At 40.3% G+C, this 23,784-nt stretch overlaps 2 protein-coding genes and 1 non-coding gene across 5 annotated transcripts; 1 reads left to right on the forward strand and 2 right to left on the reverse strand.

Annotated features, from left to right (window-relative positions):
- Window positions 1-140: 140 nt before the first annotated feature.
- Window positions 141-3,281, reverse strand: cmbl (carboxymethylenebutenolidase homolog (Pseudomonas)). 2 transcript variants are annotated; one of them, XR_010329663.1, is made up of 7 exons: window positions 3,125-3,281; window positions 2,447-2,661; window positions 2,082-2,189; window positions 1,570-1,712; window positions 1,322-1,416; window positions 1,053-1,207; window positions 511-702 (listed from the first exon to the last, which is right to left on the reverse strand). XR_010329663.1 is itself a non-coding variant. In XM_064333149.1 (6 exons), the coding sequence occupies exons 2-6, from the start codon at window positions 2,659-2,661 to the stop codon at window positions 523-525; spliced, it is 741 nt and encodes a 246-aa protein (XP_064189219.1). In that variant the 5' UTR covers window positions 3,125-3,281; the 3' UTR covers window positions 141-522. The 2 variants fall into 2 exon arrangements, 1 of the variants encoding a protein (XP_064189219.1); XM_064333149.1 differs by lacking the exon at window positions 1,053-1,207 and having other exon boundaries at window positions 141-702.
- A 420-nt stretch (window positions 3,282-3,701) lies between these two features.
- Window positions 3,702-3,775, reverse strand: trnat-agu (transfer RNA threonine (anticodon AGU)). Its single transcript has one exon. It is a non-coding gene; the product is annotated as a tRNA-Thr (tRNA).
- Window positions 3,776-5,690: 1,915 nt separating this feature from the next.
- On the forward strand, window positions 5,691-23,735 carry marchf6 (membrane-associated ring finger (C3HC4) 6). 2 transcript variants are annotated; one of them, XM_064333151.1, is made up of 26 exons: window positions 5,692-5,988; window positions 7,183-7,282; window positions 9,107-9,180; window positions 9,666-9,809; window positions 10,337-10,409; window positions 11,188-11,356; window positions 11,476-11,668; window positions 11,855-11,916; window positions 12,022-12,054; window positions 12,277-12,328; window positions 12,430-12,488; window positions 12,844-12,924; window positions 13,643-13,711; window positions 14,873-14,947; window positions 15,076-15,210; window positions 15,463-15,582; window positions 15,682-15,782; window positions 16,094-16,231; window positions 16,819-17,020; window positions 17,630-17,699; window positions 17,796-17,977; window positions 18,612-18,746; window positions 19,853-19,942; window positions 20,826-20,958; window positions 21,210-21,345; window positions 21,841-23,735. In XM_064333151.1, exons 1-26 carry the CDS (start codon window positions 5,970-5,972, stop codon window positions 21,926-21,928), a joined length of 2,733 nt encoding a protein of 910 aa, XP_064189221.1. In that variant the 5' UTR covers window positions 5,692-5,969; the 3' UTR covers window positions 21,929-23,735. The 2 variants fall into 2 exon arrangements, with proteins under 2 accessions (XP_064189222.1, XP_064189221.1); XM_064333152.1 differs by lacking the exons at window positions 20,826-20,958; window positions 21,210-21,345; window positions 21,841-23,735 and adding an exon at window positions 19,376-19,427 and having other exon boundaries at window positions 5,691-5,988.
- Window positions 23,736-23,784: the final 49 nt, after the last annotated feature.

Below are 23,784 nucleotides of genomic sequence, written 5' to 3' on the forward strand. Positions count from 1 at the left end.
TGATGATTATTTTTAACTCAGCTGAGTTTTGAAGCACTTATTAAGAAGTTTTCCCAACTGTAGTACAATTATGTTTTATGATACCTTTGAGACTGTAGATGTACTGAAATCATTAATAAAATATTCTGTCAGACATTACCTGGTAGTAGCCATTATGAGTTTAATATAAATTTTGCCTGGTCGATAAACTTGATCTGTGTATTACCAAAATGTTTCACACCTACATGATATAATCGTCTTTCTTGATGAATTGAATATTTGAAATGACAGGTACAAACCTTGCTCAGAAAGTTTTACTACATATTTATAATGGTAGAAATACTTCATTGTTAAATGTTCCAAGAAAATTTTTTGATACAAAACAATTTAAATGCACTGAAAATTTAGCCATACTTTAGCCACATATTTTGATTTTAAATCGATTCTTGCATTGAATCATCTGTGTATGTTTAATCATTTATCAAAAGCAAAGTATTGGGTTAATCTTACGTTGCATCCGAATGTGTTCACTTTGTCAACATTTTATACATATTTTTTCAACCATTTTAGCATGTCCATTCTGCCCTCTTCAATGAAAGGCTTATCACTTGGATTTATGTCTTCCCTCTTGCGGTGAACAAATCCATGGGTTTGTCCAGGGAATACTTTAACTTGAAAATCAACTGGGCATTTTTCTTGTAGTCTCTTCTCAAGGACGGTCACCTAGATCAGCACAGAAATCATTTTTATTAGGTCTTAGAAGCAACATTTTTACTATAAGGATTTGGGTTTTGTCTCAGGGAGGACAACACGTTTATCTGACTCCATTAATTACAAAACCTGTAACCTGGTTGTTATCTGGGTGGATCTTAGTGTTATTTCATAAAACAGTACAGAGGTTATATTCCAGAATATTTAGATAGTCTCACTAACCAGATGGAGTAAATCATAGTTAGGGCTCCCTGGGATAGCTGTTAATTTGGTACCCAGATTTACATGTTTTCCAGTTAAAGTTGCTTATTCATGGTGGAGAAATGTAAATAGCAAGATTCCCAAATGCATAGTACATTTACCTCCTTGGATCAAAGGTCTTTGTGTCGGTGAACACATTAATGAATACCTGGCAACAGTAGTCTTGCCACCCATTATTTCATATAAGTACACTCCAATCAAAATGCAAACTGGTATTCACACACAAACTTCCAGGCAGATACACTTGTTTTCCTCCCTGCAACAAAATCCAAATCCTCACATTATCAACCCTATGACGTATGCTACAGATGATCAATAAAACAGTCTAAAATGTGACCATTCTCCAGAGTAAAATAAATGATCAACTAACCTGATCAAGTGGAATAATGTCATCCTTTTCACCAAAAATGAACAGGGTGGGGACGTGTAGCTGATACTTGTCGTCTTCAGTGTCCCTAATTATTCCTATGGCAAGACAGAAATGGGGTTAAAAAAAGGGTAAAAAAAAATAGATTACACCTTAACAACCAACCAGTCACCTTAGGGATTACCATGTTAATACAAAGAAAGTATTCTTTTTTTAATCAACTGAGCAATCATTGGCTGTTAACACCTCACCGTAAATGGAGACCCCAGCTTTTAGTTGTGGATACCGCAGAGCCAAGTGGTGGACGGCAGTCCCTCCCCAGCAGAATCCTACAGCAGCTACCTGCTTGGCACCACACTTTTCCTTCAGGTACTTCAACACAGCATCCACTTCTCTATAGCAATGGCAGTAAGAGTAATCAGAGGGGTGTCCACCTGAGGCAACTTTCATTAGTTAAGTGATCCTGAACTGCTGAATTTTGATTCCGTGTTGATCTCCCACTGGTGAACAGTGTTTTCTCAAATTCACTTTTGGTGCTGTCACAATACTGACCATTCAGGTATGACAATACAGCGAGAAGATAAATATAGCAAAATAAAGGCTGTTTAAAAAAAAAAAATAGTGCCACATTGACAGCTGAGTGAAATCCAGTAGCAGTTGGCAAGGTCATATGTTATTTTGTGAAGGAGGGTGAGAAATACAGACTAATACAGAACTGCTGATGCTGTCTTTTTCACACACCTATCCACTCAAATAAACGCACCTGTTTATATTGGTTGCATTTTTGTCTTTCAACCAGTCTTGAAATTTTGACCAGTCTCCTGAAGGGTTCCACGGCTCTTTTCCAACAAAGAAGTCTGGGCAAATGGCACTATTAAAGTGGAGACAGTTTATGATGTTTATATGCCACAGATAAAGCTTTATCTTTGGAAATTAATTAATGCAAGAATACTGATTTGATTAGACATCTGACCAGTCACCAGTGTGTTACAGGTACAGGTATTTTACCTAGTTGAAAAACGAAGGTAAATGATAGAAAATCTCTTAAGAATGTACATTAGCTCCAGCATATAATGCGTCATAATTAACAATGAAATAATTTAAAAAATGAAGAAGAAAACAAATTACATGTATCCATTTGAAGCAAGTAAATCGGCCATGTATCTGGTGTTGGCAAGCTGCCACCCAAAAATGTCATGGATGACAACGATGGCTTTTTCAGACGATGAAGCTGGATTCACGATATATGCCTTCATATGCTCAATATCCACTTCATCTCCCAGCCCTCCATAATCCATTTTGTCTCCAATGTCACATGCGCATGGTTTAGCCTCATTTGCCATCTAAGGAAATTTGTATAACATAATAGTAACTTCCTCGGACAAGTAAGCATGAGCCGTTCAAATGGCCGCAACGTTGCATATTGAACACAGTTTTTCGCTTACAGTTCGGTAGTCACTGCGCAATTACGTGCAGCTCATGGTTTAACACCCATAGTACATTATATTAACGTAGTAGGAGTGCAGATATGTACACGCTTTCTTAAAATAAACCAAGGAAATATAACATGAAGCGTAAAAGCTTTTTATTTCTGCATAACATTTAACAGTAAGCATTACTTTTAAAGTGTCTGGCTACTGACACATAACAGAGATAACTGACATGTTATGTAAAAAGTTGTGTAAGTGGCTCTGGATAACAGCGTCTGGCTGTAATGTAATGTAACATGCATTGACACACAATTATCTTTATTGAAGTCCAGATTATTTTACAGATTATTAGTAAAAATATGCAAAAATGCTTTACCTTCCGTTTTTAGCTTCCAAAGACGCTGCTTGACTATGCGTTGTGTATTGTTCCTGCAGTGAATAAAAATCAATGTAGCCTAGCTTGCAATTGGCTGGTTTCAGATACGCCCCATGATATAACCGAAAATACAGTACTTCCTGCAGATTTATTTGACCAAATGTGTCAGTTTAGTAATACGTGACTTAAAAAAATAATGAGTTGGCCTTCTGATGCAGTTAACATTGTTTACACAGGCTAAACAAACAACAAACAAGTATAATTTGATAGGCTACGAATACATTCTGCTAGAACCCGAAACTGAAATTCAGAACAAACCGACATGTTTCCAAGGCACTGCAAACTTTCCGTCTATGATTTCAAATGCAGCGACGGCAGATTATGTTAAACGTGCAACTGCTGTGCCCTGAGATGAGATACCAGTGGTTATTTAACCTATTATCCAGGTATAGGTGCTTGATTTGAACGCAGATCTAGATGCTGTTTCACATTTACAGCAAAGCCACGTGACGAGCCTAATTGACTCACGTACTCTAAGGTAAGTATACAGGTCGACAGGTGGCTTTTAGAGAGGAAAAGGCACCGCTGGGATTCGAACCCAGGATCTCCTGTTTACTAGACAGGCGCTTTAACCAACTAAGCCACGGCGCCACGGTGATAAACACATCGCGATTTTACCCCGATTACGTCGTTCCGTGGATTAGATCTTTTTATTTGAATGGCACCTGTAATGATATAATAAAGTAGAGCTTTATTCACCATGTTACCCACTGGCAAATCTGCATTACTTCTGGACAGACAATAAAAGCATATCCAGTTATTTTCTTTTTTCCCAAGCATAGTCTGGCAATCTAAAGTCTTAAATATACACTATATTTATAAAAGTATATGGATACCTGAACATCACACCTATATGTACTTGTTGAACTTCTCATTCCAAAACATGGGCATTAATATTGAGTTGGATTCTCCCCCCCCCCCCTTCTGCTGTAATAGCCTGGCTCACAGTTGGCATTCCATTTCATCACCAAACTCAGCAAACCATTTCTTTATTGAACTCGCTTTGTGCACAGGGGTATTGTCATGCTGAAATAGGAAAGGGCCTTCCCCAAACTGTTGCCAGAAAGTTGGATACAATTCTCTAGAATGCCATTGTTTGCTGTAGCATTTAGATTTCCCTTCACTGCAACTAAAGGGCCTGTCCCAAACCATAAAAAAACAGCCCCAGACCATTATTCCTCCTCCACAAAACTTTACAGTTGGAACTGTGCATTCGGGCAGGTAGCATTCTCCTGGCATTCACTAAACCCTGATTTTTCCGTCAGACTACCAGATTGTGAAGTGTGATTCATCACCCCTGAGAATGCGTTTCCACTGCTCCAGAGTCCAATGGCGGTGTGCTTTACACCATTCCAGTCAACGTTTGGCATTGCACATGGTGATCTTAGGCTTGTGTGTGGCTGCTCAGCCATGGGAAAACCCATTTTAATGAAGCTACCAAAAAACAGTTATTGTGCTGACGTTGCTTCCAGAGGCAGTCTGGAACTCGGTAGTGAGTGTTGCAAACGAGGACGGAAGATTTGCACGCACTACACGCTTCAGAACTCAGCAGCCCCGTTCTGTGAGCTTGTGTGGCCTACTGATTCACGGCGGAGCTGTTGTTGCTCCTAAACGTTTCCACTTCACAATAACAAACAGCACTTACAGGGGCAGCTGATCGGGGCAGCTCTAGCAGGGCAGTAATTTGATGAACTGACTTGTTGGAAAGGTGGCGTTCTATGAAGTGACACATTGAAAGTCACTGAGCTCTTCAGTACAACCCATCCTACTGCCAATGTTTTTCTATGGAGATTGCATGGCTATATGCTTGATTTTATTCACTGGTAGCACTGGCTGTGGCTGAAGTAGCTGAACCCACTAATTAGAAGGGGCGTCCACATACTTTTGGCCATGCAGTGTATGTAATGAATGTTTTCAACTCAACAGTCTAATGCTGATGTAACAATGACTGATGTAATTGAAAGCAATGGAGTTCTACACTGACGACTTCAAATTTTGAAGAAAAAAAATAATATATCCAATAAACCTGCTCTTCAAAGGGTTAAGACTACTCCAAGTTTCTTCATTTCCCAAAAGGAACTGCTCAAGTTGTTTTACTCTTTGGAACATAGGAAGTCCAGGGGAAATTCTTAGCAACAGTCTGAAATTGCAAACCCAGGTAATGAATTTGGTTAAAAACTCTACACCCTTTTTACAATGTATATATGGTCGGTTCTATAATGGATGTGCATATATATTTTTCAAGTATGAATTTTGTCTTTTGCGCAGTCATTCAATTGTTAAATAAAGAAAAAAATTTAACAGAGACTAGTGCATACATATTGTCATTTGCTATTGTTCGTATGACAGTGTTGTATTTTAATTATTATTTCAACGAATAAATCAACAAATTGTATTTTGTTCAGCAGTTTGCGTATCTAGTCGGAAAACTACCTGAACTGTCGTGTGCACTAAATGCTGCCGTAACTTCATATGCAGCGTCGTAAAAAATTCCTTGTGCTGCTGTGCGGATTTTCCCCCCACTAGCGCCGAAGAGGGAATATTGCAGTTAGCTAGCTAGTAGGTAACATGTTTCACGTTGATTAGATTTATTCCCATACTCCAGGGGGAAAGGGCGTCAAGCAAACTAGTAAGAAAGGATTGATGTTCCAACCGGGCACAAATCTGAGATTTCAATGTTTAATTATTTTAAGCTGTTTTGATCGTCAGGCTCCCAGACAGTCTGTTTGATGTGTTGACGGCAGCTCACTAGAGTGTTGTCGAGAGCAGTGCGTCGCCATACAAGATGGACACCGCCGAGGAAGGTAATAAAGCTCGACCACCTTTTATGTAAGGTAGAAATGTTTAACTGGCGACATATCTGATGTCGAACAATTGGATTGCAGCTCCATTCTGGTTGATCCCTTTCAAAGCTATTTTAGGTAACTTGCAGTATAGCTAAGTAATCGTGTTACAGCACCATTAGCTAGTAATATAACGTTCTAGTTGGGTTAGGATAGCTTGTTATATATCTAGCGCTAGCTAACTACTGTGCGTTAGCTAGGTTTATTAACGCTGTTGGTGTAGCTAGCTGTGTAGCTAGTTGGTCTGCGAACTGCAGTGACACAAAAATGAAATACCTCCCCGACTAGTTAGTAAGTGTGGCATGGATTTATCAACATGCTAACAACACTTGGCTAACGGCAATGAGTAACTGCCTCAGTCAGCTAACGTTAATTTATCTGAACACCAAGATAATGTCATGCCAATTAATCTCCCTTTTCCTGCCTGTGCATGCAACTAACAATTTGTTAGCTGGCTGGGTACTTAATATATTAGCAAGTTTGTTTATTCGTAGCATACTTTTGATGGCTATCTCTGAAATTTAGACTGACTTGGAGAGCATGTATTATTATGACTCCTGGAATTATTTTGTTTACCAATCAATGCTGCTGTTGTGGTTTACTGGTTTCTACAGCGTAAGCTAGTGTGTAGTACTAACAAGAAATAATTTTTAATTGAATTTACCTGTATCCATAAGATGAAGATGAAAAATAATTGAAATCTTCAGTTCAGAGAGCGATGCATTAAAAGACTGCTTATGTGAGCTCTTTCCTTAACTTTCATGAGTTATCCCCATTCTTCAAGTTCTGCTATGTGCTATCTTCTGCTGCATGTTACTAGCAATGTTAAGATAAAGCTACAGAATCTACAGAATGAACACTGAGAGGGAAGCTAATTTGTTACTGCAAATCTGTATTGCAGAAAGATTTCCTGCTCATAGGTAGCATTTTCAAGGAACAGTTTATTTTTTACTGTCAGCCTGTGGATCACTTTGTGCTTAACCTTGATGCACAGTCTATACATCTAATGACTGGTCCCACAATGCACCTTGCCCTAGGGGGATACTGACCATGTGGAATTTTATTTCAATAATGCACAACATTTCCTGCAGGAAGTTTGACTTTTGGTCCTTTTGGACTTGGGAAAATGACCCATTTATTCTCTTCTCCTTCTAGCGGACATATGCAGGGTCTGTCGGTCCGAAGGAACTCCTGACAAGCCACTGTATCACCCCTGCGTTTGCACCGGCAGCATTAAATTCATCCATCAAGAATGGTACGCTCCTCTGCCATCAGTATACAGCTTTTCACCAATCTCTTTCATCTGTGTGCTCTGAAAAAACAGCCCTCACTCCCATAAAACTTCCAATTCAGGATGATATGGAAAAATACAATGGACAAGAATCCAACTAATAACCAAAGTCATTTTGTCAATTAAGAAACTACTGAGGAAAACTGGGCAACTGAATGCACTTTCGGATGCATTCTTCCCTAGACATTTGTTTATTGTGGAAATCAAGAATGCATAAAAAAGTACCAATCCTCTGTGTAGTGACTAGATAATTTTCAAAGTGCTTATTCTCAGAAATGGAATAGTGCAGAAATCAGTCATCATTATTGTAGAGCTGTGCAGTCAGGTTGCAGTCAATCAGTGTGAGTCAAGTTGGATGAGACAAACCTGTCTTTTGTACACAGAAATTAGCATATCACTCTGGGTGTCATTTACGTCCTAGATCACGGGTTTGCAAATGGCTGGTTTTTGATGACATGAATAAATTTGAATTTTGGTGTGAGATCTCACCAGATTGGAAATGGCTGTCTGTGAACATCCTGTATACCAGGAAACGCCATGTTAACATCCAGGATCCATCGCAGCAATGGCGCAAAGACATCATTCTCTTGACAAGGAGGCACTTTAGTTCATTTTTGTGTTTTTCTTCCTTTATTTCTTCCTTATTATTCTTCCATCAGATAGCACAGTGAACAGGCCAAATCACCTCATCACCTGTGCCCAATCACAGCTCTGGCTAGGTGATGTCATGCTTATGCAACACTCAGACAGTCAAGCATATCATGCATGGTCACAAATGAACTATTGATCAGGTTGTTGATACCAATAACTTCATCAATATCACAAAATCCATATGCTACTTTTTTCAAAGAACATACTTTGCTTTGATGCACTATATATTTTTTTGATAAGCAAAGTCTAAATCAGTGCCTCACAATCACATTTAACTTAACTGTTAAGCTGCAGTAAATGAGTCCTAGTGAAGAAAATGTATTGATGGAAAAAAAAATGAAGACCTAAGCAAATCGTATTAAAAAACCACTAAAGCAGATTGGTTAAGCAGATTGATGCTTAGGCAACAGAAGAAAGCAGGTTCCTTTTGCTTGATCTTCTCTGTATTCCCTCACTTGTTTCTTCCCTTTTTCTCTCGATGAGTACATTGGAATCAGTAGAAGCTCAGTTTTTGGCACCTTTCATGTAACCCATACCCCAGTGATTGGGCCGCAGCTGTAAGCCCCTGCTCTCCCTCACCAGCGAGCCATGCTGAGCCTATCCCATGGCACCAACTGGTGATGCGGTAGTGGGTCAGCTGAGCTGTTCTGCCGTTTACCAAAAGGTCTAGCAGTGGCTCAAAGTGCTTGGAGCCCTGTTGGCACGTTCACCAGCTCAGCCACTGTGCCTTTGATAAACAAGGCGCTTTAAAGTGTTTTGAAATACAATTTCTGCGTACCTGGTATCTTATATCTTTCAGAAAGTGGAGTGCAATGGGAAATGTGCTGAAAGACTCATAGCTTATATTCTGTGTGTTCTTTCAGAGGAAACCACGCTTGTGTCCACTATACTGGTTCCTCTTCAGTACCCATTCTCACACAGGCCAAAGTCTCCTTCATAGGAAGGAACTGTGCAGCAGCCAGCACACAATACCAAATTCCCAATATGATGTTCTCAGGAGGGCGTTTGTCTCCGAATGGACTTTGAACAGTGGCTGTATATAGTTGCTTGCTTTTTTGTTATAATAACGCGTTCCTCCCTTGAGTCCATTTTCCGCCTGGTGCTGCACATTGCTGTAATTAGATCTCTGTTTCACAGCTTGGTTCAGTGGCTGAAGCACAGCAGGAAGGAGTACTGTGAATTGTGCAAGCATAGATTTGCATTCACGCCAAGTAAGTAACTAAATCCGTCCTTTTGTGTCAAATTGTGTCCTACGTATGTGTGAAGATGTGATTTCATGGTATGCCGATAAGGTTGCTCATATTTTTCACATGGATTCATTTCTCATGGCATCTACAGTCACTTGCTGTTATACAGTAACTCCACAAGATGTTTTCATGAAGTAGCCTACTTGCATGTGATGTTGGAGGGAGTGTGTAGTCATGTCTGAAGACAGAACGGCCTCCTACCGTGGTTTTATCCAAGGAAGTGCAACGTTTTCCAGCTGTCGGTTATTGCCCAATGCATCCATCTTCTGAGCATTTCCTGGATTGATGCTCATAGCAGGCAAACGTTCGAGATGGTTTTTCAGCTTTTACTGTGATGCTTCAATTACCTTTACTTCATCTGTATGTTTTTCTGAGTAAAGAAGATGAATGTTTTTGGGAGCTTGCAGTGGAAAGGTTTTAATATTTCCGTGTGCCTCTGTTTCTTCCAGTTTATTCTCCAGACATGCCTTCTCGGCTTCCCGTTCAGGACATATTTGCGGGACTGGTGACGAGTATCGGCACGGCTATACGATACTGGTTTCACTACACACTGGTGGCCTTCGCCTGGTTAGGAGTGGTTCCACTCACAGCATGTAAGTGTGGTATTACTCAGCCTTCGCATCCACTGCCCTTAAGTTTTCATCTCTACTTTTTGTTCTGAAGTTATTCTGAAGTCTGAAAACGATGCTGTAAAGATACGCTTCGTTTAGCTTAAATGTTTGGTGTGGCAGTAAGTTTGTTGCAGTGAGCCATTCTTATATTTGAAAATGGAGTCGGTGGATAAAGTATTAGATTTGTTTTGGTAGGAGTTGCCTGGTGTGTGCTGTTCTTGGTGCTTTGGCCTATAATTTGTTGGAAGGGAGTTAATTTGTCAAAGATCTGGTGCAACTACTGGCATGCTGACTGGCAGTCAACAAAGGCAAAATATTTTGTATTCTGATTTGACAGAATTATATTTATCTTGAGTGCATCGTTCAGATTTAATTGCATGCTTATGTTTTTGAATCGTTTAAAAAAGAAACATCATAAAAAGCAACAGAACTACAGCACTGATGTTGACGTCTGTGGAAAAACGCGAAGCAAAGGTTCCCTCTCTTCTTTCCCTCCGCTTTTCCTGAAGGTCGCATCTACAAGTGTCTGTTTACCGGCTCTGTGAGCTCGCTGCTGACGCTGCCCTTAGATATGCTGTCCACGTAAGTGCCCTTATCGTCACCGTACGTCTGTTCAGCTCCTTTTGCAAACAGAAAAGCAGCACGTCTGACTCCACTGATGCTTCACCTGCTAGTGTTGAAGGAAATTACTTCTGTGTGAATGCTGGTATAAGAGTATATGCGTGTCAGCCATCTAAGAAATGTTGCAGAGAAGGAGATGAAGGGTGACGTATACTTTGGCTTTTTTCAATTGGCTCTTTGCAAGCAGGCAGGGGTGCACCATGCCACAGACAATTACTGTGGTTGATATTAAAAGGAAGAATAGCTTTGCTGCAGTCATATGCTCTGCAAGATGAGCCCTTTGTGGAAAAAGATGCTGTATTTTTCTTGAGATACCTGTTTAAGATCTTTACAGTACTCAGGAGTGGCTGAAATTACTGAAGAATTTGGTTTGATTGTACCATTCTGTTTTAACTCAGTTTCTCTATATTTAAAAAATAAGACAGTGATATACATTTGTTAAGAAACCAGAAATTGGATGCAAAACATCTTCACTTGCCAACATTTTCATACCACTAGTTCATCTCATATCCAAGTCATTTTCCTTGCCAGGGGAAGATGAAGTTCATTTTACCAATGCTTTCCAGATGCATGATAGTTTCCTTTTTTGTGTTCACTGATATCCGAAGAATTAATAATCAACATTGCAGTATCACTACAAAATAATATTCTTCATGAGTGATATTTGAAGAAAAAAACAAACGTTACTCATCATACACACTTTTACAGATGACGTGGGTGTCGCTCTGCTCTGTTCCAGAGAGAACTTGCTGGCGGACTGCTTGCAGGGTTGTTTTGTGGTGACCTGCACCTTGTGCGCATTCATAAGCCTGGTGTGGCTGCGTGAGCAGATTGTCCATGGTGGCGCCCCCCAGTGGCTGGAGCAGAATCAGCAGCAGCCTCATAATGTGGCGGGGCAGCCCAATGAGGTACCCTGGTCTTTCTCGCACACAAAGATGAATGATTGTTCCCCTTCTTGCGTACCCATGTTGCCATCAGTGATGGGGGGCGGGGGCTGATGGAGTAAAACTGATTTTGTCTCCACAAGGCCCCTGGTCCTGGAAACGGAGCCCCAGAGAACCAGGCCGCCCCCGTGCCCGCCAACCCCCCTGCCGAGAACGAGGTGGTGGCCGACAACCCCGACATCCAAATGGACCCGGTGGAGGACATGGACGTGGACAACGAGGATGAGGACGATGCTGGTGCTGAAGACGCCGCAGAGGCCAACAATGGGGCCCAAGGTACCATCAGTTGCCAACCAAAGGCTTACATCTCATTAGACTTAAGGCTAGAATTGCTAATATGAGCGCATTAGTCTTTACCACTTGAGATCAATGCAGCGATGGTTTTGGCATGGCTTTAGTTGGCATCAGGTTGTTTAAACTGCAGCTGGAGTGGCTTATTGATCTGATTGATTGCCGTTGCAGATGACATGAACTGGAATGCGCTTGAGTGGGACCGAGCAGCAGAGGAACTCACCTGGGAGAGGGTAAGCGTGCAGTTAGTACTCAGTTTACTTCCCGACGTACAATACAGTATGTTACTTGGGGCAAATTGTACAATGCAATTCACAAATAATTGTGTGTATTTTCAGATGCTGGGACTCGATGGCTCATTGGTTTTCCTGGTATGTCAATCTAAAATATACTGTCATTTCAATATTAGCTGTGAGGGAAATGTAAAGCATTTTTTTGTATTCCAATTTGTTTACACTAACAAAACAGGCATAGTATTCAAAGGTGTGTAACTTGACATGTTAGCCTATTCCCCAGCATGGGAGAGTTTGTTTAAAAAAAAAAAAAATGTGGCTAGAACTCCAGTCAGAACATTTGATCTTTTTCTTTCTCAGGAGCACGTCTTCTGGGTCGTCTCGCTGAACACGCTCTTCATTCTTGTGTTTGGTATGCATCAGACCTCTTGTTTCATTCTTCAGGTTTAAAGACTTTCGCATGTACGACCGTTAGCCGTTTTGTAACTTCCATGACTGTTGCTTGTGTTGCAGCTTTTTGCCCCTATCACATTGGTCACTTCTCTGTAGTGGGACTTGGTTTTGAAGATTATGTAAGTGCTACCTCTTTGGCAGCTGCCATTCATTTTGTATCCTTTGCAGTACGTTTAACTGTGCCTCAGAAGCTGTCATGTCTTGGTGACCCAGAAATTCCATTCTAAATGGCCTGTGTGTACTGGGGAATTGCTGAGCTCTAGGTTTATTTTGAAGAATCTAATGTCCCAGATACAGCTGCAGCCAGCCTGGGGCTGTGAACTCCGGAGATGGGAGGAAATCTTAGCCGGATGCTGCAGCTTCTCAGAGTGGGGACATATTCACTTCACGCAACAGAAAAAAAGGACTGGGAAACATACTAGGATTCACTGATACTCCAATTGTCTCATTGTTTCATGTAATTTTGTCTTCCAGGTCCAAGCCTCGCACTTTGAGGGTCTGATCACAACTATCGTGGGCTACGTCCTTCTGGCTCTGACATTAATTGTGTGTCACGTATCCTTCTGCCCCGTGTCTTTTGGCATAGGTTTATGGCCGTAGGGTGTGAGCTACAGCTGTGCTAGCTCATCCTTACCAACTCAGTGCTGTGCTTGTATAGCAATTGCCAGCAACTGTCATAGTGAGCGTTGGTCACCACGTATAAGTAAAAGTTATTTTAATTGTATGGCAGTAGATTTACGAATCAAATTATCAAGAAAGTTTTGGCAGCCCATCTTTCCTTAGTGTCCTAATTGATTAAATGAACTGTAGTGAAAGGGATAAGTGGGTAAAGGTTGGGCAATTTAATAAATGTATTGGAAGGGCGAAACAAGTCTTCACATACAGTTTTTGTTCATCTGACTCATAACGTCATGAAAATTGAAACATCTACTGCACAGACATAGGAGTTATCAATATTATAATATAGATTCTGTAAAATGACTCGAAAGCGTATGGTATTGTGCCAAATGCATTTCAGTGTCTTCTTCCTCCAACAGTATAAATACAGGGAGAAAGAGATTGTGGTATGAATTTCTTTCACAAGCCACTGCACACTAACTTAAAATGACATCCCTTGGCGAGTAAAAAAAGCTGACTTCATTTATCCCGGCTGCTGTTTTAAGTCTTTTTTTTTTTTTTTTTTTTAACGAGAATGGTGTTGTTTGAATGTGTAATATCCATTAGTAATGGAGTGGAACCACTAAGCATGTAATTTCTTAATGAAAGTGGCCAGGGTTTCGCAGCACTGGTGAGGTTCCAAAGATCACGCCGCCTGTTGGGGGTTTGCTACATTGTCGTGAAGGTAACCGGTCTCGTAACCGTTTTCTTATTCATTGTGTAGTCATTGGCAATTGTTTGTGTTCCATTTTTATTCAGACTTAAGCTTGATTGATGTTTGGCATGTTGTGCAACTAAATCCAGCACCAGGGGCTTGCACATTTAATCCCACACTGAACTAGAAAATATTAAGATTTGTTGTGGGCCTTTATTAAAAAACAGGGTTTTATGTCTTAGTTACAAGCATACAAAGCCTGACCAGGAAATTATAATCATTGTTTCTAATGAAAAGGATGTTTCTTTTAGTGTTTCTTAAATATTATAGCATTGGTCGTCCTGGAGATATGTAACAGTATAGTCTAAATGAGCAAAAAATAATAATAAATAACAATAACAATAAAACAGACTATGTAATTGACACTGGAATCAGTCAAAGATGCTCGGTTTTTCATGGAGGTCATGTAGGTTCTGAATCTGTTCATGTCAATCTGTTCTGATGCAGCAGAAAACCATTATTGATTATTACCATACTTAAGTTTTGAAAAATGTTTCTACTAAAGCTATTATCCCAAGGATCCATTTTGAATGAAAGCATCATTCTGTGTCATCACAAACTGAAGATTTTTCTCATTTGGGATAGTAGATGGAAGTATGACAGAACCACACCATTTGAAATTAATGGTGAAACTAATTGTGCTGTTCTTGGATAAAGTGCTGTTGTAAAATCGCCTATAAAGTCATAATGGCTATCTTTTGTTAGGTGATGAAGTCATGCAGTTTTATTCAGTTAGGGCAATTTTATTCTTGACTGTTGGAAAGTTTTTCTTCGGCCAAATCGAATATTTTTTGGCAATATTAGTGGCAATATATTATTTATTTTAAATGGCACTGTTGTATCGGCATATTGGCTTATCTTTTGCCAAGATACTTGGTTGTTTGCTCCAAATTCAGCTGCAACCCTGCTTTATGGAAACTGCTTGCCACTGAACATATTTTATCTTTCAGACCACTCAACATTTAATATGGAATAGCGGTTACAAGACATGGACATTCTGGTTTTGACTCAATATCCCCACATTTGCCTGTAATGCAGGGATCATAATTAACTGGAGGATTTATATCCGTCAGAATTAATATGTTTTGATTTTCTGAAGGGAAGCTTAATCCAGTACTCTTCATGTTTCAGGTTTCATTATTGGTAGTGGTGGAGATAGGTGTCTTCCCCCTCATTTGTGGCTGGTGGCTGGACATTTGTTCCCTGGTATGTAAAATGGTACCACTTTCACTAGAGATCCTAAAAGCTAATGTATCATTACTAGCAAACAAACCAGTTGTGGTTCCCTTGTGCTCTTGATGATTACAGATAAAACGATCAATTTCTTTCTTTAGGAAATGTTCGATGCCTCTTTGAAGGACAGAGAACTAAGTTTCCAGTCAGCCCCTGGCACGACCATGTTCCTTCATTGGCTTGTAGGAATGGTCTACGTCTTCTACTTTGCATCTTTTATTCTCTTGCTTCGAGAGGTAAGAAGCTGTCTTTTTCTAACTTGTCTGCTGTATTTAATCTGGTCAATTGTTTTTTATTTGTTTTTATTTTTATTTTTATTGAAACATGAGGAAGGCAAATTATCTGTTTGCTGTAATAATCTGGTCCCACATTGGATTCGAAGCACAACTAACAACCAAATAGTTAGTAAATGATTGATGTGGTAGAATCCTAATATAAAAGCCAAATAAAAATAATGAAAGTAATCTTATTTCATCATCTCATCTCAGGTGTTAAGACCTGGAGTATTATGGTTTCTAAGAAACCTGAATGACCCTGATTTTAATCCAGTCCAAGAAATGATTCATCTGCCAATATACAGACATCTCAGAAGATTTATTTTGTCGGTGGTAAGTACAAACGTGTCTTCACGTGCTTGTGTTTCTTCCTTGCTCTGACTGTGCCCAGATGCTACACAGATTTGAATGAATTCCTTTGGCTCCTTCCAGGTTGTGTTCGGTTCCATTGTCCTGCTAATGCTGTGGCTTCCCATCAGGATAATAAAACTCATTCTACCAAACTTCCTTCCTTATAATGTAATGCTCTACAGGTAAGTTAAGTTTTTTTGTATTTAAATGATTTATGGTCAAGGATAGATTATTTACTTTTGGCATCACATAACATTTTACCTACATTTAACTTCGGGGGTAGAATGATTGTGTAACAGAAATTCATTCTCGCTTAGTAATGCAGTGTCATTTAGTGGCATGGAAATGTTTACTGTTCCCTTCGTGCAATTATTATCTTCCCCTCTGGAGTTTGCATGCCATTCCCCCCTGGAATAGTCTATGCTGTGTGTGTATATGTAATTGTGAAGGCTGATCATCGTGACGATTGGCTGCTCTTTGCCCCTCCCCCTAGCGATGCCCCCGTGAGCGAGCTGTCTCTGGAGCTGCTGCTGCTGCAGGTGGTTCTGCCGGCCCTGCTGGAGCAGGGCCACACACGCCAGTGGCTGAAGGGCCTGGTACGGGCCTGGACCGTCACCGCCGGCTACCTGCTGTGAGTGCCGACCGAGACTCCGCCCACAGCACCAGAGCGTAATCGCTTAAATAAAATAGCGCTGTCTGCCTGCTATAAGGAAGATAGCTTTGCTTAGAGGGGTGATTCAGGCGATTCATCTTATGGCATAGGTGTACCTTCACAGTCTGATTAATCAATAATTGTTTGTCTGCTTCTGTTACAGAGAAACTAAAAAGCTTTTACTGTTTGAATTGTAGATTATGGACACATCTTCCACAGAATGATTAATGATTTGAGAAATAGCAAGATTGATTTTTATATGGTGACAAATTATGTTTCTAGCAGTCAGATTCTGCATATTGTATCATGGTTATATTTAATCTTAAATTTGTCCACTTCCTTTTTTTTTTCATGATACATTTCCTGGGAGTAAGCTCCAGCTGTCACACCAATGCAATGATTTCACACTTGTTGAACCACGTGTTAGCTTGTGAAACCATTTTAGTTTCAACTGTATTGAAACATGAAGAATCCTTCCATAATCTTTTTACTGATTTTTAAAAAAAATGATTGCTCATCAATTTACTGCTTTCAAACCTGTTAATACGCCTTTTGATACTAAACAGAGACCTGCATTCTTACTTGCTGGGTGACCAAGAGGAGAATGACAACAATGCAAATCAGCAGGCTAACAACAACCAGCAGGCTCGCAACAACGCCGTGCCGGTGGTGGGGGAGGGGCTGCACGCAGCACACCAGGCCATACTGCAGCAGGGCGGCCCCGTGGGGTTCCAGCCCTACCACCGGCCCATGCGCTTTCCATTCAGGGTAAGCCTAATGCAAACGTCCAGAAATCAACAACGAGAAAACTCAACGCCTCACTAACGGTCACATAGCTGGCTCAACACAGCGGTAGCTCTGCCTTACTGTAATACTTGTTGTCCAATAGCAAGTGATATATTTTGTATCCTAAATATGTCCAGTCAATCTCAGTCATCTGAGGAAAAATACCCTCCTTAGTAACAGAGTCGGCAAATGGACTGTACATCATTACGTACTTTACTAGTATTCACACACAATTTCAAATATTTGCCTTATGGGCCAAAAAGTGTACTGGAAAGCTAGTGGTTTGTTCTCTTTTTTTGGTAGAGAATGTAACTAGTCTTTATTCTAAGATTAAGATAAATAGGTCAATTGAATAGTGTCATTTACTTTTGTTTAATGATAATGATAATGCTTAGTTTTTTCAGTGAAATGTACACTGTGATAATTGTGCCTTGGTGTTGTCACACATTTGTATACCTGAGTCTAACACCGATGTTCTCCATGTTTGTAAGTCTCTGGATAAGAGTATCTGCTAAGTAGCACATGAAATGTCATTTATCATAATGTGTCCTGGATTGCAGTAAATCGTGTACATGTTTGTATTTTTTGTAGATCGTGCTGCTGATAGCTTTCATGTGTGTGACGCTGCTGGCCGCCAGCCTGATTTGTTTGACGTTGCCAGGTGAGCCGCTGACACGGACCCCGTGCGCCTTTGCTCTGCTTTTGATTCGCCGGCCTGCCTGCCTAATGCCCTTCTCCTCTCCTTCGGTGCGGACAGTGTTTGCCGGCCGCTGGCTGATGTCTTTCTGGACGGGCAGCGCCAAGATCCACGAGCTGTACACGGCGGCGTGCGGACTGTATGTCTGCTGGCTGTCCATCCGGGGCATCACCGTGCTGCTGGCCTGGATGCCGCAGGGCCGCACCGTCATCTTCCTCAAAGTCCAGGAGTGGTCGCTCATGGTAGTGAAAATGAAAACGATCTGTGAAGCTAAACAAACGTGCATTGTGGGTCAATGCACCTGTGTGTACATCATGTTCTGTTGTTAAACGCTTTAAATGTGTATATATCTTTTTTTCTAACGGCCTTTTTTCATTCTGTTAGTTATTGTGAAACATTGGTAGCGTTGGGACCATATTGTAATCATATTGTAGCAAGGAATTGCAACTAAGGAGAAACTGCACCCTTCAGAGTTTCCACTTAAGTGTGATTTATTAAAGTTAGTGGATGGTGATCAAGATGATTCGGCACACTGGGCAAAGAACAGCAGAGCAAATACCATGAAATGGTGTTATTTCTCGAAAAAGGAGAATATCCGCCTTCTCAGCAAACTGTTAAGATGACCACATTGAGTTAATTTTTTTATTTTTTTATTGATGAGACCAGGATACAGGAGTATTGATGTGCAAAAATGGAAAATAATAAAATGGTAACTAACATCAGTAGGCATCTCTATCATGAGTGGGAAAAATTATAGTCAAATTATGTTCCATAAGGTGCAGAAGGAATCATGGTTACTTTGGAAACATGAACCCTAATGTCTGAGGAAAATTCTGATTCCAGCTGAAAATAAGTTGTGTGTTGTGGCCTCTGCAGATAATGAAGACCGTGATAGTGGCGGTGCTGGTGGCCGGGATGATCCCCCTGCTGCTGGGCCTGCTGTTTGAGCTGGTGATCGTGGCTCCCCTCAGAGTCCCCCTGGACCAGACGCCGCTCTTTTACCCCTGGCAGGTGTGTGTGGCCGGCTTCGTGCCAAACCCCCGTTGGGCTCGCGTCAGTCACGAGCTGAGACTGGCGATATTCGCAGTGAAGAGCCGTCAATACGGAGCTCGACAAGCACAAGCCCTCGTGCCAGCCGATCGCAGAGATACTGGGTTATTCATAAAAGCTGCCGATTCCATCTGCGCAACACGCAAAATCTGTGCGTTTGTACTTTTTATCGATGAATAGAGATTGCTTCCAAATCATAACTTCAACAGTGTCAGCTTACCATAGGATTATTTGTCACCGCACAATAACATGCTGGCAAAAACAAAAAATGAAACCTTTTGTGTAAAGCAGATTAGTGCCTTGTAATAGTGCGAGGAGCTATTACAGTGAGAGTTGAAGATGATATCTGCCAGGTGATCTCCAGAAGAATGATATGATGCATTGGCTGCCACCAGATTCACTGGTGCAGGAGATAGGGCAATCCAATCTTGAAGGAATTGCAAAGGAAGCTTCAGTTTTCTCAAATTTTCTCAAATGAAACTCCGTATTTTAAAGGCGGAAATGGTAGGAAACACATGCGCATTGTGTTGGAAATAGAAACAGCGAAAGCTCCATTTTAAAACGCATGTTCCATTGCGGCTTGATTTCAGATGAGATTTTGAGTGTTACAGTGGCTCATCAGAAGAAGAAAAACCTCTGCAGGTAATGATAAGCAGTGCAAGTTAATATTATTCCTCACTGCAACCTGTTAACCACATTAAAAGCCAGCTGCACTGACGTATGTATCTTCACATTGATGAATGAAATATCTACCTTAGAGCGCCTGAATGACATGCATATACAAGGTGGGGCAGTTCTGACTCTAAAACAACAATTGCAGCAATGCTTAAAGAGCTCGGGAAACTAATGTTTATTCCCCAGAACATACACTTGACCTTGAGGTTTAGTCTTTAGTTTCAGCATGGAAACATTAATGGTAACTTTTATGAATAACCATTTAGACTGTTATTGTCTCAAAAAAGAAAAATCTTTGAGATCCAAGCTGTGCAAACTTAATAAATGCAGATGTTTCTTTTCTGTTAATGTTTTGAAGTAGTAAAGGTGTCACTCCATTTAATGCTATGCAGGACTGGGCTCTCGGAGTTCTTCATGCCAAAATCATAGCTGCCATTACTCTCATGGGTCCCCAGTGGTGGTTGAAGACTGTGATTGAGCAGGTTTGTGGGGTTTTGTTTTTCTGTAGAAAATTAATTTTTCCTCCATTTTACGCTCTAACCCAAAATACAGATATAAACCATGTAATATTAATCGTGATATGTGCCAAAGATTGTGAGACCAGTCTCACAAGAAAATGTTTAATAGAGTACAAAAGCGTGGTTGAAAAACACCTTTCAGCAACCAGTATTTCTGATACATTTTGAGTTGCGCACGTTTCATTAGCTGCCGATTTCTTACACATACTGAAAATAACATTCTCACAAACCAGTTGTATACATTTCTCCAAATTTGGAGCGTCCAAACACATTTGTTAGACCGGACTATCTGCTGCTGCATTCTCCATTAACTTTCACAGACGAGCACGCATGTCCATCATTTTGCATGCATCTAACCACTTCTTTTTAACAATTTCATTGCATTTTAGACACGTGTTCTCCAGATTGCATATTTCTTAAAACATACAACTCATTTATAAGTCTGGATATTCACGGCAGGAATTCAGGTAAAGTACCTTGCTCAAGGGCACGATGGCAGTGCCCCACCCAGTAATTGAACCTGGAACCTTGGAGTTGCAAGCCCAGTTACCTGTGCTATGCTACTGGTGCCCTTCTCATGGCCAACAGTATGTTTAAGTATAGCCCCCTAACTGAGCCACGCAGCCGCTGCACTGAAAGACTGCTATTCTTGTGCAGTCTGTACTTGCTAGGTGAGGCAGGGGAATTCTCTCCCCGTGGGATGTCCAGCTGCACTTGGCACTGATGCAATCAGGGATAGCCCACCCTATAATGTGGCACTTGAAAGGCCCGCATATACATTGTATGAACAAACCTGAACCACTTCACTGCTGTTCTTTATGTAAAACCTGCATTTGTCGTTTATCAGGTATATGCAAATGGGATCCGCAACATTGACCTGCATTTCATCATTCGCAAGCTGGCGGCTCCAGTCATTTCCGTCTTGCTCTTGTCCCTCTGCGTGCCGTATGTCATTGCAGCTGGGGTCGTCCCAGTCATAGGTAGGTTCATAATGGCTTTCTCTCTTCCTAGAAACGATGTTTCAGTTTTGATGAATGTGTAATATTTTCCCATCCCTTTGAGAGAGTTCCAGTTGCCTAGATCATGGGCTTGATGTCGGTGCTATTTAAGAAACTGAGAAATCAAAATAAACCCATGAGCTCAGTCAGAAGAACACCTGTACATGAAGAAAGAGTTAAATACCCAGAGCAAGGTGCCCATAAAGTCAGACATCATGGTCATTTTTTTGCAGGGGTTACCATGGAGATGCAGAACCTGGTGCAGCGTCGGATCTATCCTTTTCTCCTAATGGTTGTGATGCTAATGGGAATCCTCTCTTTCCAAATTCGGCAATTCAAGCGCCTTTACGAGCACATTAAGAATGACAAGTAAGTCTTCTGTGGGTATACACATGCTGGTATTAGAGGTGTGTCATTCATGAACAATTTGTTTCTTTGAAAAAACCTTTTTGATGACCGAAAGGAACTAACTCGCCTCCATCTAAGGATTTGTTCCTTTCGTTCAGCTGTCAGTAAGTTATGAGTAGACTTATAGATTTAAAAGAAATTGGCTTACACTAGCTGGTTAGCGAAGTTATATCCAACAGTTCTGCCGTGGTACTCGGTACATTCTGCATGTAATTACGGGTCATAAAATTATGACAGGCACCAACTGAAGAAAGTGTGTAAAACTGAAGATGCATTTTAAAGGCAAGATTCTTCTGGTAGTTTCAGTCGGACCATAGCATTGGATGAAGTGTAGCTTGCAACCTGGAATGACATTCCCATATATAATTCCTGTCCCAGTGCATTCTGTGGTGCTTCACTGTGTGCTTATGCTCATAACATGGTTTACTTCACTGGCAAATCTTTGTCTCCCTCCAGGTACCTTGTTGGTCAGAGACTGGTGAACTATGAACGCAAGGCTGGCAAAGTGAGCTCAGCCTCACCCACCAGCTCCCCTCAAGAGTAGGGTTGGCTGTCCTTGACAATAGTCTCCCGCTAACCGACTTACTGCCCCTCCCTCCTCACGTTTCTGTCTGTGGCTCCTCCTAAATATTTCTGGCACTCTTACTGTGTCCTTCTCTTGCCCTGTTTTAAAATGAAGCTTGAGAACTGTACATGTGTAAATATTTGGGAATTAAATCCAGCAAACTTGGGTTAAAAGAATGAGCATTGTACATCTTTGGGGGGAAAACATTTTTAATTTATTAAATCATTGTCACTTTATCTTTTTGACTCTTGCTGTTCAGTCTCAAAATGACCCAGTGCCAATAAGTAATTACTGTATGTATGATGTTTGCCTGAAGAAGCATAATGTTGGTCAACTTGGCTTTGCAGATCACAAGCTCCTGTGCTAATTCACTGGAGAAATTTCCTAATTAGGTAAATCCCTGAACTGTTTGCACAGGTGAATGACAGGAAGAAAAGAATTATCTTTGTTGCTGTATCTTATTTTTCATTGGTGTATATTAAGGAAGCATAATGAATATTAAGACCGCACTAATTGCTTAATTAGACAATCATGGGCTCTAAGGCCTGTACCATTTACTTGACACTGTGTGACATCAGAACACACTAATTTCAGCTGCATTAAAAAAAAAAAAAACATGCAGTCGCATTTTACATTTCTTCATAGTAGGCCATTCAAAAAAGTTAATTGAAACAATTTTCAACAAATAGCGAGTCTTGATTGTTTATTCTCTTTCTGGGTTGCTGTATCAAACCATTTACTAATTCAAACATTGCAAATTGGCAAGCAAACTGTCGGCTTTAACCATGATAAATATTTCAGAGAGCAGAGACACATTTCTTTTTTGATTTTAAAAGCAAACAAGTGTCAGTCATTGTCCCAACTGTTTTAAAAATTAGTTACAATTATGGGAATACAGAAGTTTTGAAAGGTGAGTGCATAAATAACCATTAAAGTATTAAGTGATGCATTCTCAAAGTAGTGATGAGGCCAGTAATGCTATGTACGTCTGATTTATTTTATGGTAACATTTCATGAAGTACCTTTTGTCTTACAATACTGAAAGGGTTGAGAAAATTCCATAAGAATTTTTTTTTTTTTTGTCAGTATTATTTAGGAGGAAAGGTGTAATTTGTCATTAAATGAACAATTGTTTATTTTATTTTATTTTTTACAATTATTTTCATGAAGTCTCAGTTCAAGTTGAAGTCTTACATGTTTTGAGGCTGATTTGAAGTGGCACAGGACTTCTTTGAATGCAAATCTTTCTATAAGTGACCTTATAGATCTTAAACTGTACAATCCCAATGCTGGGGTGTTTTGTTGGTTTTGTTTTGCATCTTTTCAAGCAAAAATGTGTATTCTATTTTTATATGTGTATATATATATAAATGGCATGGTCGTTGTTTGTATGTCTCAACATAGGGTGTTATGGTTTGGTGGGCTGTGTACATAGTTTTGTTACCTGAACCACATTTCTAAACAAAACCATAGCTTTTCATGGGCATGCTGCAAGATAGTGGTATAAATACAAACTGGAAATGGAATTAGTTGTTTAAAACTGTGCTCTCAGATACTTGTGTTGTCAGCTTGCCTCTCCCCAAGCAGCTGGGAGAGATTTGTGAATGTTTTAAAATAAATGGCTGGGGAGTCATTCACCATTTACAACTAAAATGTGGGGCAATACATATTTTATTCGAAATTATGAATGTTGAACCACAAACGTGTGCTTTGTTTCGTTCATCTTTTGCAAGTGATTACATAATGGTTGTGTGTCACTCATGAGAATAAAAAAATGATGAAATTACATGAGTTTCATAATTTATTATGACAAGAAATAGCGTCCCAGTTCATTT

The sequence above is a fragment of the Anguilla rostrata genome, chromosome 4 (assembly GCF_018555375.3).
Source record: "Anguilla rostrata isolate EN2019 chromosome 4, ASM1855537v3, whole genome shotgun sequence".
Lineage (NCBI taxonomy): Eukaryota > Metazoa > Chordata > Actinopteri > Anguilliformes > Anguillidae > Anguilla > Anguilla rostrata.

Coding starts and splice junctions, on each gene's coding strand:
- cmbl (XM_064333149.1), bottom strand. CDS start 2,661: ATGGCAAATGAGGCTAAACCATGCGCATGTGACATTGGAGACAAAATG. Junction 2,190..2,446: donor CTTGCTTCAAATGGATACAT/GTAATTTGTTTT, acceptor CCACTTTAATAG/TGCCATTTGCCCAGACTTCT. Junction 703..1,321: donor ACATTATTCCACTTGATCAG/GTTAGTTGATCA, acceptor GTGCTGATCTAG/GTGACCGTCCTTGAGAAGAG.
- marchf6 (XM_064333151.1), top strand. Junction 15,783..16,093: donor TATAATGTAATGCTCTACAG/GTAAGTTAAGTT, acceptor CCCTCCCCCTAG/CGATGCCCCCGTGAGCGAGC. Junction 17,978..18,611: donor TCCAGGAGTGGTCGCTCATG/GTAGTGAAAATG, acceptor TGGCCTCTGCAG/ATAATGAAGACCGTGATAGT.